At 37.5% G+C, this 15,515-nt stretch overlaps 1 protein-coding gene across 1 annotated transcript; it reads left to right on the forward strand.

Moving 5' to 3' along the window:
* Window positions 1–358: 358 nt before the first annotated feature.
* LOC113224821 (protein Wnt-16) lies at window positions 359–11,247 on the forward strand. The gene is made up of 4 exons (XM_026454315.2): window positions 359–453; window positions 632–882; window positions 2,755–3,041; window positions 9,940–11,247. Exons 1-4 carry the CDS (start codon window positions 359–361, stop codon window positions 10,402–10,404), a joined length of 1,098 nt encoding a protein of 365 aa, XP_026310100.1. The 3' UTR covers window positions 10,405–11,247.
* The last annotated feature ends 4,268 nt before the right edge of the window (window positions 11,248–15,515 follow it).

A 15,515-nucleotide genomic window follows, 5' to 3' on the forward strand; every position in this document is an offset into this window, starting at 1 on the left:
CCAGGCGCAGCCAGGGGGAGGAGATGGGAGGAGAGGCCGGGGGCGATGGAGACGCGGATACATCAACAGAAGTTTCTCACCTAGGAATGCGAGGGGCGCTCGCGCATCTCCTGCACATCTCCACCTCTGCGCAGGAGGAAAGCCCCAAAAGCAGCTCTCTCTACCTCTCCTACAGCTCCCTGCAAACGAGGACGAAGCTGCTGAGAGCCCCTATCACTGCTGGCTTTTAATGTTGTATGCAAGGAGGAAGAGGGCGAGGTATAACTTGATGCTGGACAACTGACCTGCGGCCCGAAGGGCCTCTGGGGAGGGGGTGCAAAAGAGGAGCGGCTGGTCTCGGGGACTCCATGCGGAGGCCATGGACAGGGCGGCGCTCCTGGGACTGGCCCGCCTGTGCGCGCTGTGGGCAGCCCTGCTCGTGCTGTTCCCCTACGGAGCCCAAGGAAACTGGATGTGAGTATGAAGGTGGCAGGGACGCATCGGGTAGGTGGCAAAAGGGGTGCCCAATCCTAGGGAACTTTCAACTGAGGCTGGGGGAGAAGGGCGGGGACCCTCGGACGAGTGACCTAATTTTTCGGAAAACATCTGGGATTCGGGAGCGGCTTACTCTGCGGGCGGCCGTGTCTTACAGGTGGTTGGGCATTGCCTCCTTCGGGGTTCCAGAGAAGCTGGGCTGCGCCAATTTACCGCTGAACAGCCGCCAGAAGGAGCTGTGCAAGAGGAAGCCGTACCTGCTGCCGAGCATCCGAGAGGGCGCCCGGCTGGGCATTCAGGAGTGCAGGAGTCAGTTCAGACACGAGAGATGGAACTGCATGATCACCGCTGCCGCCGCCACCGCCCCGATGGGCGCCAGCCCCCTCTTTGGCTACGAGCTGAGCAGCGGTGAGTCCTGGGACCTTAGGGGTTGTTGGGGGATGGAAGGCGGCAACTCCTCCACCGGTGCCTCCAAATAAAGTAAATAGCGCTATGTGGTCCTGTAGCTCTCTAAGTTCCAAAAGAGGCCCTTCAGTGCACGGGGATTGAGAGCTACAGAGGCGAGACCTGGGGAGCAGGTGCGAGCTTGGAGGGAGGTGACTCCCCAGGTCCAGAGCGGAGCGCTCGGGGCTGGAGCTCTTCCTCTTTCCTGCGGTGCCCCGCCAGAGTTGGAAAAAAAACTCTAATTCTCCTAGCCCGCCGACCCCCTCGGACCCCGTAGCGCCCCCCTACGTGGGTGACCAGCTGGAGAAACATGATGTCGGCAGCGGGGAATGCGGCGCGGCTGCCGCATCTGCTTTGATTTAACCAACTCCGCTGCGCACCAAGTCCTGGACAAGTGGCTAATTGCAGCGAAGCCCCACCTTTATTGGCTCCTATGAGCACCGAGTTGACAGAATAATGGTGATTTTTAAAGCGACTGTCCGTGACCACCCAACGTGCGGCAAACCTGAGCAGGACCACTTGTGCGCTCCTCGTTTCTTTGGCCTTTCTCTCTCTTCCCTCCCCGGCGCACTCCCTCGGCGCGGGAAGCTGCAGGAAAACAAAGTTCTGCTTCCACGTGCGTAGTGACTTGGTAAGGATAAAGGTACAGGGAGCCAGGATTGTTCCTGGAATATCAGCAGATCCAAAGAATGTTCGGACTGGGGCGCTGAAAGATGCGCTGTCGTTTTTCATGTTCATTTCCGTTCCCCCTCCGCCTTTGACCCTTCTCCACTGAGTCCCTGCGCGCACCCCCGCCGAGCTGCGCACCTCCCCCGCGGCGTTTTGGCCGTCACGCCCTTCCGAAGGAGCCCTGGCCCCCGTAGAGAGAGAAAAAAAAAGAGTGAGAGAGAAAGAGAAAGAAATAAAGAGAAAATAGATGTGTTCTTCACAGTTGCTGAAATGCATCAGCTGTTGAAAAGGTTTATTGGACAACGGGCATGAAACTGTTTCTACTCCAAACTAAACATCTGGAAAGAAAAAAAAAAAAAAGTCGCCTGCTGATTCCCTTCTAGTCCACTTTATTAATATTTAAATGGACTTTAATTTTCAAAGATTTTAGCTCAAACTCTACTGCAGGTGTGCTAAATGCATCATTTTCAATATGCAATATTTTTAATAGAATTACGTTTTTGCTAGTGATATTTTAATTATCTTACCTTTCGTTGCCTTAAGACTGCAAGAGGACTAGCTAATACTATATAAAATGTTTAACCGTTTCATGTTAATGTGAGATTAATCTTTAATGTGAAAGTATACCGTACCGTTTACTAATTGCTTTGGTCTTTCCTTAATTTTAATTTTCATTCTGACACGTATTATTTATGCAGATAAATCACACCAAAATGTTCAGCTTGTGTTCCGTGAGAGCACATTTTACATTTAAAAAGAAGAGTAGTCTAGTTTTCTTTGGGTGTTGTATTACCGTTTACAGTATCTATGCAAAGAATTTTTAATTCAGTATGTATTACTGAGCTATGACTGTCAACTATGCACTGAACTGGGTGCAAACATCCATTTCAAATTTAAAAAATAAAGAGATGATTTTAAGGTAAAGGGATAATGTATGACCATGTAGAATATGACAATCTGTTTAAGTGGAATACTGAAAATTAATATTGCTTTTTAAGAGACTAGAACAAGAGCAAATCTTCCTTTCTAAATGTGTACTCATTAAAGCATCCATTGTAAGCAACTGAAAAATTACTTGTTTAGTAAGATGATGAGTAGGAGGCTTTGTTCTGAACATAAACAGAGAGTTGCCTGGGTCTCTAATTTAGCAATTTATATTTTTTCTAGGCACCAAAGAGACAGCATTTATTTATGCTGTGATGGCTGCAGGCCTGGTGCATTCTGTGACCAGGTCATGCAGTGCAGGCAACATGACAGAGTGTTCCTGTGACACCACCTTGCAGAACGGCGGCTCAGCAAGTGAAGGATGGCACTGGGGGGGCTGCTCCGATGATGTCCAGTATGGCATGTGGTTCAGCAGAAAGTTCCTAGATTTTCCCATCAGAAACACCACGGGCAAAGAAAACAAAGTACTATTAGCAATGAACCTACATAACAATGAAGCTGGAAGGCAGGTATGTATTAGAAAATGGAATAATCAAAATTCGGTGCCTTTAGGTAAATAACTAGGATTACACATCCGGATGAAACTGTCCAAATGACTTAAAAACCAAACACTGGCAGCCCTCAAGTGGGATCCTGAAAATCAATATTGTTTTTAAAAGACTACAGCAGTAGAAAATTATCCTTTCTAAATAAATATGCATTAAAGCATCCATAGTAAGCAATTGAAAAATTCCTTCTCTGGTAAGAGGACGAATAGGAGGCTTTGATTAGAATAAATAAATATGCATGTGTGTGTGTGTTTGTGTGTGTGTGTGTATATATATATTCACGTTTGCATATATATTACATATGTGTAATATATATGTGTATATATACTCTTTCATGAATATGTACTAACCACAATTTTGGTTCTCTGAGTTAAACCATGTTATAGGATGTGTTTGTGGCTGTATACTGTGTATCTCTAAAACTTTAATTATAATATAATAGATGCACAATGCCTGTAGGGTTCATTGGTTCTACCCGCTTAGTCGTGGAGCCAGAATAGGGTCTACAGTGTATGCCTTTCTAATAGGACTGAGTCAAATTTCATTTTCCCCAATTTGAATTTTTATTATGTTTTTAAAAATCTACTTTTTAGTAGATGGCAATGGCTCCTAACCACGTTGTCAGTTTTGTACTTACCTTTTTCTAGAAAACATTCTTAGGGAATGCATATCCTTAACTAATATTTTTTGTAAAGGAAAGATTTTTTTTTAAGGGTAGTTATTTTATTATAAAGCAATGTAGGTTAATTTTTAAAATTCATAAATACTCCTAAGCGTAAAGAAGCTATAGATACATTAAATCTATAGATACTTTAAAATATCGGTATCTTAAAGATACAGAGGAGGTACATTTGAAGAACTGCTATGCAATTAACATCTTTTATGAATTCTACATTTTTATACTATTTTCTTAAAATGCATCATTCTTGTAGCTAAATTCGACTTATACATATTCATGTTAGTGAATATTGACACAATAAAGTTTGAGTTCTACAACATAATTGACTTAGTTGGCAATTCATAGTGAGTTTTCTAAAAGAGTCTAAATCTTTTATATGAATATATATTTTCTATGTTGCAATAAACTTTTTCAGGACAGGAATATTAGCACATATCATATATTTTTCTAAATATTCAATAACTTATAAAGGTCCAAAAGTAATTATTGCAATTTGCCACATTCTTCTGAAATAAATAAAACAAGTTGCCATATCTCTTAGGAATCTTAAAAGTATATGTTGCATTTGTTTTCCGTTTTTGGAAAGTGAATAAATAGAACCTATTTAGAATAGTTACAAGTTACCTCTAGTTTTCTTTACTTAGTCCATTTAAAATACAAAAACAGAAAAGTCAGTAAATATATCACCGTAAGACTTCAAATACAAATTTGAATTTTAATTCAATTTAAATATTTAATTCAAAATAGCAAAACAGAAAGTAGGAATGTCAGTAAATAGCTATGTAACCTTTATGTATTTTTGTTTATAAAAATTTTAAAGTTAGTTTATTTCACTAGAATAACTCTTGCCCAACTCCATAGTTATGCACATGTCTCTTACTCTTAAGGTTTTACATTTTGAAAAAAATGAGTGAGATGTTGCTTCAATATAAATATTATCCAATAAGGGAATTTTTATTATTTCTAGCATATTAATTAAAAAAAATATGTTCTTAAAACTCTGGAGTTAAAATTAGAGATAAGATTATTCAAATTAATATATTTTTAAAACAAGGAAACAAATACATGAGTGTTTGTTATCAACAGACCTTAAATCTCCTTTAGCCATTTTTTAAGTAAATTTAGTAGAGATTTTTAATAAACTAGAAATTCAGAACACAAAAACTCAGGTTGTGATTGATTCTCTTAAATAAAATCATCCTGGGACCTATAAAAAACCCTAAAGCATTCTAAAATATATTTTTATTGGTAACATTCGGCAGCTATTTGGTTTTATTTTATACTGTGTGTTTTTCAAATTAGGTAGTAATATTCCTCTCTGTAACTGTTAATATTAATCTTAAACTATTACTTATATTCTGAGTTTATTAAAAACACACTTCCTATTCACCATTAATTTTAATCCATTTTTGTTGGCAAAAATAGTTTTCTAACATTACCTAGGTTCTTGCTATTATTCTAACTGACTTGAAAACAATTCAATTTATTCATATATGTACATTTTGTGTAAATCTCTGAGTTTTCTCTACTGAATCATTTTTTCACATTGTTCATTTTTGGTTCATATTGTTTCACATTTAGATGAAATCCTAAAATATTAGAAAACATTTACCTGGTTATTTGGTAGGTACTATGCTGCTGTTTTTGTTGTTGTTTTTATTTTCTCATGAGGTATTATAATTCGACATAGTTTTGCATTTTTCTTTCTGTTGGTGGCAAAAACAAACACACAAACAAACAAAAAAACACCATAAAAGAAGTTTCCTGGTTATTGTCTAACATGGACGAGCAATCAAGTCAGTTTTTTCAACACTGGCAATTAGGATTTTAATCTGATAGGCATATTCTTCTGAGTAAAATCCAGGTCTGTATTCAATTGAGTTGATTTTCTTAGCCTCAAAATCACAAACTCAAAATGTAGGAAAGCGTTCAGAGAAATGTGGGTACTGGCGCTTAGTAGTACTGTGAGCAGGATAGATGATTTTCTAACCGCTAACCTTAAATACTCTGATTCCCACTTGGTTTCTGACACCATTCCTAAAGTTATGACTCCAAGAATAATGTTGCCGAATGGTGATTGGCTAACAGAATGATGTGATGTCTTCCAGGGGCAGAACTTCTGGGAATAATGTGACTTGGAATATTTATGGGTATTTCTTTTGGTGTGCTTAAAATATTTCCATTCTTCCCATGTCCACCTCATAAACTTTTAAGTTTCTCTACCCCATAATTTGTTTTATGATGAGTAACTCAACAAAGTGGGAAGGGCTCAATCCCAAACTTTCATTGACCTATTCCAAGAATATTTATAAGCAGTTGAACAACACATAGTGTTTTGCTTTTCAGTAGGTTCGAATATATTTTTGGAGAGAAAGGGACAAAATGGGTCAGAGGAACAGAAATCCTACGTACACCCATCCAACCTCATGTCGCAATTTTTATAAAAACTTAGATCATCTGATAGTTGAGAAAATGAAATGTTAGTCACAAAACGTTCCACAACAATTTTCTGGCCATTTTTGTAAAATTCGGACAAAGTAATTTACTGAAAAACAATCACCAACTGCCACATTACCTCTGAGTCAAAATTGTGGAACCCATCAGTTCTTAAACCACTTCTCAAGCCGTTTCTATGTTTACATTAAGTATTAATGATGCATCTTTCCTATTTCACTTCATTAGAAATTTATCAAACCAAAACTTATACAAGGAATCCAGTAGATTAAATGCTACCCTCCTGATTGCTCTGACATAGTTTAAAAATATTCCACCAAAATGTGCACATCTGTTTGCAATAGTTAACAAAACATTCCTCTGTTAATATCGTTATAAACCTTAACAACTCAACTAGAGTAGGGAAAGGAATTTTCTCATAACCACACAGCACTCATTCCTTTGCTATTCTCTTATGTTCCTGTTAGCAGAAAATGATGGTGATATCGCTGTAATTCAGAATGGCTATTTAACATTAATTAAGAATCCTGGAGGAAAATCTCCAGAATACACTTTTTGGGGGAACGTTCGTGCAATTTCCTTAAATATACTTGCATTTTCCACTTTTATTTTTCCTTATTCTACTAAAATTATCCTGATGCATATAAATACCTTATATTATTTATCACCAGCTTTACTCATGTAAGACAAACGTTTTAACCAGACTTTTTCTGTAAAATTGAAATAATAAGTAACTGCTTATTAACTAGCTACTATGTGCAACAAATTTCGTCCTCTAAAACTGAATCAGATAAAATATTTATTAAAATGTGCTCTGAGAAGCAGAATTCTAATTCTGTAGAATTAAACTTTGTGTATGTGTGTGTGTTTATCTGTCCTTGAATTTTGCATTTCATCATTTCTGCATAGTGATTACATTGCTTTATTCTAATTCCAGATTGTCCAAATTCTTTCCCTGGAGTATTAGGGGGGTATAATATTTTAAATTCCATGTCGGGTTATTATTTTTTCCCTTGAAGTTCATTTATGTTTCTGTCCTAGAATATATAGATAGATAGATAGATATACCTATAAATAGAATATTCTAAGAATATGTATATACCTCTATAGATGTTCAAAGATACAAAAATAATATGTATCATATATAATAAAGATATTATTTCTTTTATTATGTTTATTGTTAGGGACACCTATAATTCAAAGGTAATAGAATAAAACTCTTTAAATTGTCATCACTGAAAAATTATAAATTCCATGTATGTATGCAAAAGGGCTAATTTTCTAGGAGAGAAACCTTTCTGTAATTTCAATACGAATTCAGCAGGTGATGTAATTGAATGTGAAAATCGGTCTCTCTTTTTATCCTTCATCATGATGTAGTGCGTAACTTTCGTAGAATAATACTATTGTGGATGGGGCTAAAGCTAAGGAATTGAAAGAGAGAGCCCAGCCGGCTCAAAACAATACCATTAACCTCTTAGCAGTGACACGTGTTTAAGAAGGTGGTTTTTATTACTCCCTCTTGATTCAGTTTACCAACAGAGGATGAGATAAAACTGTTCAAGCGAGCTGGACCAATTATTCAATAAGTATTTGATGAGCATCTACTCTGTCCCTCATGCTGTACAAATTGGCAACACCTTACATGATGTCTGAAGTGGCTAATAAAAGAAAAAGTTGGCTCCTCAGTCATGATCCTGGGGAGAAACAGCTTTAAATCACTAAGTGATGATTGTAAAGAAGGCTGATCAACTTAAACATGGAAACATACATTGTTATGTTTTTAGTGTTCTTTGGACAATTGTGTTTTGTTATTACCCAGCACTGATTAAGCTTTTCCTCGTAACCTTTGGGAGCTTAAAATTTGAACAAAGGTAGGCAGATCACATTTATCTGAACATTTTATTGCCCAGAAATGTTTTAAAGAATTGAGGGTTTTGTGAATATGAAATGCCATAAATTTAAAGAAACAAGCCTCTGTGTCATACTTTATAAATTGCTGTCATACAATCGCAGGACACCTTTTGCTCTGGGTTAAGAAGAAATAGATACATCTATTGGTTTCTTAGTTTTCTGAATTCAAAAAAGGCTTATGTGCACTACTAAGAAATATCAAGCATTGCATAAATCAATACCATATGCTCTTATTTAAGGTTGCAAATGTTATAATTTGTGTGTAATATTGTCTTATTAGATAGTTCAGACATTTTAAAAATTTGTTTGAAAACATAATATTCTGCAAACGTGTCAATGTCAGCTTTGATACAAAATAGCAAAGTGTAGACCCCTGTCATTTTATTGTTTTGATAAGAATTGTAAGTGGAATTTAAACTGTGAGGTTTTTCCTTTCTTTGGTGAGATTACATACATAATTTCCAAGTTATTGAATGGATGGATCCATCTTTCATTTTACCCAGCATGTTGACAGAACGTCAACTCCACAGCTAGCCCTGACGATTTATTAATCTGTTCTGCCATCGTCTGGGGATTGAAGGAAGCTATGCTGGCTAGCCTGGTATGTAAGAGATTAGAGTCCCAAACTTTTGAAATCTCTATATTGTTTTTGCACCCCTAGCCTTACTGGAAATGTTTATCTCAACTCTAACTGTACCTTCTTTTTCAGAGAAAGGGGCTTTTATTGAGACCTTAGTGTGTGCCAGGCATTGGACTATTACAAATATATGTAGTTTCATTTAATTTCTTAGTCTGTTTCAACTGAACTTAGCACTTATAATTGAAAAAATTACATAAACATTATCCCCTTTTCCATGCTAGGATAGTGCTACTGATTCATTGAGGATAGGGCATGTGTTTTGAATTAATTTTCCAGAAAAGGAGAATTTGCTGGGGGGGGGGGAGCCACCATACTGTAGCCCCTTCTCCTTTTGACCAACTAAACCAGATTTGTCATAGTTTCTCATGTGGCCTGGAACCAGGGGATAGCATAGTTCACCACCTCCACCCCTCCCTTTGTATGTAACTGACTTTCATAGTGATCAAACTTGAGAACTCTCAATTGAATCAATAGGTCTCATCCCTGGATGTTCATTAAAATAATCTCAGCAGCTTTGTGAAAGTCCCATGGCTTGGACACCCCACCCCCATCCCAACCAATGAGATCAGAATCTGAGAGGTTTCAGCACTGGTTATTTGTAAAGTTCCATGATGTTTCTATGCACCATGAGAGCTGAGGGTAACTTCTCTCTCAGTGCTTTTCAAATTTTAATGACAATCTTGTTAAAATGCAGCTTTTGGTTCTGTAGGTCTGGAGTGGGGCCTGAGAGTCTGCATTTCTCACAAGTGGTGCTGGTGTTGCTGGTCCCTGAGCTGTATTCTGAGTAACAAGGTGTTGAATGGTATCAGGAACATACAGGCATGCATGAGCATCCTACCACATTCAAAATTAGACCAGGGATTAGAAATAGAAGTCATTTCCTTTTGTTATCACAGATAATCTCCAATAATAGTCTGGTCCACTACTTTAAATACAGCTTGGAAAGTTTTGCTCTGAAGGGTCAAGAAATTTGGACAAAACATTTGGAACAAAAACAAAAGAACAAAACATTTGAAGCCTACGCAATTTTAAAGATCATTTATGTTCAAAACCATCATTTTTATTCAAGAGGAAATACAGCCAGAAAGTTAACTGATTAGATTAACTGTGCTTCTGTTGTTGAGTAAAACACTTTATGATTGATAGTTGAACACGATTACTGTTGGTTTCAGGCTGTCGCCAAGTTGATGTCAGTAGACTGCCGCTGCCACGGAGTTTCCGGCTCCTGTGCTGTGAAAACATGCTGGAAAACCATGTCTTCTTTTGAAAAGATTGGCCATTTGTTGAAGGATAAATATGAAAACAGTATCCAAATATCAGACAAAATAAAGAGGAAAATGCGCAGGAGAGAAAAAGATCAGAGGAAAATACCAATCCACAAGGATGATCTGCTGTATGTTAATAAGTCTCCCAACTACTGTGTAGAAGATAAGAAACTGGGAATCCCAGGGACACAAGGCAGAGAATGCAACCGTACATCAGAGGGTGCAGATGGCTGCAACCTCCTCTGCTGTGGCCGAGGTTACAACACCCACGTGGTCCGGCACGTGGAGCGGTGTGAGTGTAAGTTCATCTGGTGCTGCTATGTCCGTTGCAGGAGGTGTGAAAGCATGACTGATGTCCACACTTGCAAGTAACCTACTCCATCCAGCCTTGGACAAGACGCCTCAGCAATACACAATGGCATTGCAACCAGAGGGGTGCCCCTCCCTGTGCAGCTAGTAAAGTTGACTCTTGCAGTGGAATCCCCAGAACCTTGGACCTCTCTGAGAGTTTCCCTTACCTGATCGACATATTTTCCTTTAACTGATCAACCCATTGATCGTGTGGATTTCTTCGGATTCTAATGTTGAAAAGGTTTATATTCACCTTTTGGTGATTTGGGGAATATATATTGACATATGAGGAAGATAATCTGTTTCCTAAGCAAGAAGTAACAGGAAAGATCCCTCATGCCAGGAGGCCTGCCACACTCAGGATAAGATCCTTGAATATGGAACTTAGTTACAGGACTCAATAATGGTGGGTGAACATTAGTCATTTTTAAAAGACACCTCTTATAGCAATAAGGAGACATTGACATGAATCTCATTTATTCTCTCAGTATTTTAATTGAAGAAATCATACTGCTTGTGCGTAGACAGAAGATGTTGAAAAGTTAACATAAGCATTGGGTGCTGACTTACCCTTTCATGCATTTCCAAAGGAAGGATTCCAAAAAAAGAATCTTCTTAAGTGATACAATATCCCTAAAAAAATGGTCGTTACAGACGTTTAGTGACAAACAAAGAAACAATAAGTAAAGAGTAAAATGAATGATTTAGATTTTAAGTGCCTTTTCACTGGGAGAATCTGGAAAACCCTCCATAAGGTATATAGCAATCTTTGATCTTTAGATTCATACTTTTATCACAGACCAGTTTCAATGGTTAAAAACCCACCTCTGAGATACTAGGGGGGAGGATCCTGAAACGTGGGAAAAGTAGAGGTAAAAAGTGGAGGTAAAAATACAATTTCATACATTGTAAAGAAAAGCACCCCTTAAATGTGTAAAGACAGTGTTTTGTATAGTATTTTGTTTAAAAGGTTTCGATTTTGTAAATACAGTACTTAAGTTATATGATCTATATTACAACATTTATTGACAAAGCCCAAGAACTAAGGCAGTAAAATTATCTCATAAATAAGATTAGCTTCTCTTTTCTTTCATACTACTAACACTATTTTTTTGGACATCGAAGAGAATTTAACTTAGCAGTTAGTTATATGGATGTGTATTTCTTGCTAAAATGACAGTTTTACATGTTATAGATTAAAATATGTTGCAAAATATCAAAAATTGTGTTATTTCAGCAGTAAGGTTAATTGAATTCTCTTTTCACATTAGTTATGCTTAACTCATAAGGTTATTATAATAAATTATATTAGTAAAAGTCTTAACTGGAAAAATCGAAATCAGAATAGTGATCAGTTTGATTTGATATCCTGGATATTTATTATATTTTATGTAATGCTGCATTTCTATTTGAGTGTTGAGTGGTCTTTCTTGTTCTAATATTCATGCGTGTATATTCGTCATATTTTACAGGGTTCCTGGTAAAAATTACAGGGCTCTATTTAAGGTTGTATTTTAATGTAAATGCTTATGTTTTTATGAATTGTTAAATATTTCAGTATTATATAGAAAAAATAGATTTTCTAAATTCAGAATGGACAAAGAGAGAATATTCATTTTCTTATTAATAAGATAAAGAAATGTTTCCCTGCCCTACCATCTTCATTCTATTTCTCTTTAATTTTATTCACTGAGACAGAGAAGCAATTTTTGAAAAACAGCAAACCCATGGAAAATGTCTCAGGTCTAATATTAAAATCAAGACTAAGCATTTAACTGTGATCGTAACATTTGACAAAGTTATTATTTACTAAATGAGAGACACAGAAATGTCAAATGTATGAATATAGTGCATGTTTAAAAGTGGTTTTCCAGTCTTTAGCATCCATTGAATAGAATAATCTGAAAATAGACACTCTCTCCTGCCTGTTTTTTCAAAGTAAATCTATTTATCTTCTTTGAACATAATCACCCATTTTAAAAAAACAGAAGACTGTAGTGTCTATTAACAACCAATTTCTTCTATTAATTAGAAAACCTTTCATAATTACCTTATCAACTGACTGTGAGAATCAGGCAGCCTTTAATTTACAAACACTTGATTACTGTTCAGCCATTCCTTTAAAACAGTGATGCTAATTCTGGCACCTCTCTCTGGGATGCCTAAGCAAAAACTCTTCCTAACTCCAAACCTGTATCTTTGGGTTCTTCTTTTCTTCTTACCTTTGGTATCACCATGGAAGCCATCCTTATATTTCTCACCTGTCTTTTTCATTTTCTTTTTTTTAAGACAGTCTCATTCTGTTACCCAGGCTGGAGTGCAGTGGCCCGATCTCGGCTCACTGCAACATCTGCCTTCTGGGTTCAAGCAATTCTCCTGCTTCAGCCTCCCAAGTAGCTGGGATTACAGGCATGTGCCACCACGACTAGCTAATTTTTGTATTTTTAGTAGAGACGGAGTTTCACCATGTTGGCCAGGCTGATCTGAAACTCTTGATCTCAAGTGATCCACCCACCCTGGCCTCTCAAAGTGTTGGGATTACAGGTGTGAGCTACAGCGCCCGGCCATCACCTGTCTTATTGGCTGACAGCCTGCTCTTAGCCCATTTCCATCCCACCCCCAGTCATGGTAGAGGTAGCACCATGGTGCTCCTGGGAACACAAGTCTGGGACCCAGTGTCTCCTATCTAGTCTAAACCACATTGCCCGCATTCACTAGGGCCCCTTATGTTGCAAGTAATGGAAAACTCAACCCAGACTGATTTAAACATTAAATGTGTTGACTCAGTAACTAAAAACTCCAAATTTGTGACTGGTTCAGGGGAAGCTTGATCCATAAGCTCACACCATGTTCCCTGGGCTCAGTTCTCTCTATCTCTTTAGGCTGGCTACTAGCCAAGTCTTCTACTTCAGGGTCTATGCGGTGCTGTGTCCCAACCTCTTCCAAACTCTCCCACCCCCAACATCTCCCGGCTCTCTACTTTTCTTAGCAACATGGCTGCCATGCTTCCAGACCTCACATTCTCCTACCTATCACTCATTCTAAGGAAAGAGGGGTCCCATCCTCAAGAAAAGAAGTTCTTTTCTGGTTTGCTCACACAGATGGAAAGAAAATCTTTTCCTTCTCAGAGGGTTCAGCAAAGGTCTTCTGAGTCTCAATGGTTCTAATTGATTAAATGTGCCTCTCTGAAAAAATTACCATGACCATTGGGAGTTTTGGGTAAGCCGTAGCTACACTGATCCATTTTAAGGCCATCATGACCCTGGAAGTGGAAGTGGGATTCCCCGGAACTAAAATTACACAGCTGAGAATACAGAGGTTTTCCTAAAGGAAACCAGGGTGTTATGTTACAGTAAGGAGTACCTGGGTGCTGGGCATCAAAGATATTATATGCCTCAGTACTAGTGAGTTGTTTAGGAGACAGTTTTTGGTATCACATGGAGCTCACCCCAGACAAAGCAAGCCATAAGCACTGGGGATTATGTATGTGGGTACGAAGTGCTTTGATTTGTTTAAATACCTTGCATAATGTTAAAGGGCGAAGGGAGGTGCTCCAGTGGATTATTTTTCAATTTAGGAGTTCAACTTCTTTGTAAATTTGGAACTGCCTAATAAAGGCAATGGTAAGAGGCAATGATTCATCCTGAAACGAAGTCAAGAAAAACATATTAAACGATATTATCTGTAACATCTGGATTAGGAAGTTGAATAATTTTCCTGATAACAGTACTTTATACAACATTAACAACACATTAATTCTCTTTAATATAAACAACTGCATTATTTCTTTATTCACAATTTGGATAATAGTCATTTTGTTCTGTATTTTAAGAGACTATGATAGTTATATTAAAAATAACAATAAAATTTTAATTATACACATTAGATGCTGTGACCTTATATTTTGGCAGCTTTAAAACCATGTGATATGCACAGTAAGGATTTTAAAACACATTTTAATTTTCTCCAGGACTGTTAGTACTAATATGATATTTGTTTGTACTTAGTTTAAAAGGTGGAAACAGCAAAGCTTCTCATCAAAGTATTTATTTCTATGCAATTTGGTGAGTTGTTCATCCTTTTTGCATCACCTCCCAAAGGTCATCAAAGATTGAGAAATTCAACTCACTATTTAGAGGCAGGTAGTGACCTGGAACACTGATTACCTTAGGTGATTTGAGGGAAGAAAAATTTGAATCCTATCTCCAGAAACCTCAAATACTCCTCAAGACAAGCCCTTATTAAAGAAAGTTGACTGTCTCCTTTTTAAAATTAATTTAAATTTTGCTATAGACCAGATGTGATAAATCATGACATTTCTTGGGGGCAAGACGATGATGACACATAGCATGGCATGACAAGGAACACAGTGATACACCAGGAAAGGACTAATTTACTTTGAAAGAGTAAATAATATTAGCAAATACTTCCATAGCACTTAGCATATACCCGTATTAGTCTAAGTAAAAAATATAGAAAGAGATACATATAAAAATTCAATCTTCACAACAACCTTTTAAAGTAGGTACATTATTGTGGTTTTCATTTTACAGCCGAGGAAACTGAGACACACAGTAAGTTCCCAGCCCAAGGTCACACAAAATGATCTGGCTTCAATGTCTGTGCCCTTAACCACTACATTGTTATTGCGCTTCTCACAGTATCAAAATTGTCAGACTGTGTTTACAAACATATGCCATTTAAAGAGTTTAGGGGATTTATGAATGTAATGAAAGTTACAGGATGTTCTTCATGGTTTGGTTATATAAAACTTGGTTGAAAAGTAGGGAGCGAAGTGATGGGAGAGCTGAGATCTTAGAATTTACTATGAAATAAAATTAAAATACACTGCCTCTTGATTACTAAGCCCAAAGTGACTTACGCTGACTTCTATTTTAGATTGCAATGTGGCTAACAGTTGGATTGTGCAAGAATCTAACAACCATTCCAAAAGAAAATAACTAGGGGTAAAGATCAAACTAATTTAGTGTGACATAAAATAAATACTTACATCCTTTTTATTGTTGTGCTTACAGCCAAATGTTACATAAGGTGTTATTTTTAAAAGATGGATTAAAATTTACTATTTGTAATGGTTTACACTCATATCCAAAGGAAAACCACTGGAGGTG

This window comes from Piliocolobus tephrosceles, unplaced genomic scaffold, assembly GCF_002776525.5.
Source record: "Piliocolobus tephrosceles isolate RC106 unplaced genomic scaffold, ASM277652v3 unscaffolded_40, whole genome shotgun sequence".
Taxonomy (NCBI): Eukaryota; Metazoa; Chordata; class Mammalia; order Primates; family Cercopithecidae; genus Piliocolobus; species Piliocolobus tephrosceles.

What these genes read in the sequence shown, in the direction of transcription:
- LOC113224821 (XM_026454315.2), top strand. Translation starts at nt 359, where the DNA reads ATGGACAGGGCGGCGCTCCTGGGACTGGCCCGCCTGTGCGCGCTGTGG. An exon ending in GGAGCCCAAGGAAACTGGAT is followed by an intron (nt 454 to 631) that starts GTGAGTATGAAG and finishes CGTGTCTTACAG; the next exon opens with GTGGTTGGGCATTGCCTCCT. An exon ending in TGGCTACGAGCTGAGCAGCG is followed by an intron (nt 883 to 2,754) that starts GTGAGTCCTGGG and finishes TATTTTTTCTAG; the next exon opens with GCACCAAAGAGACAGCATTT.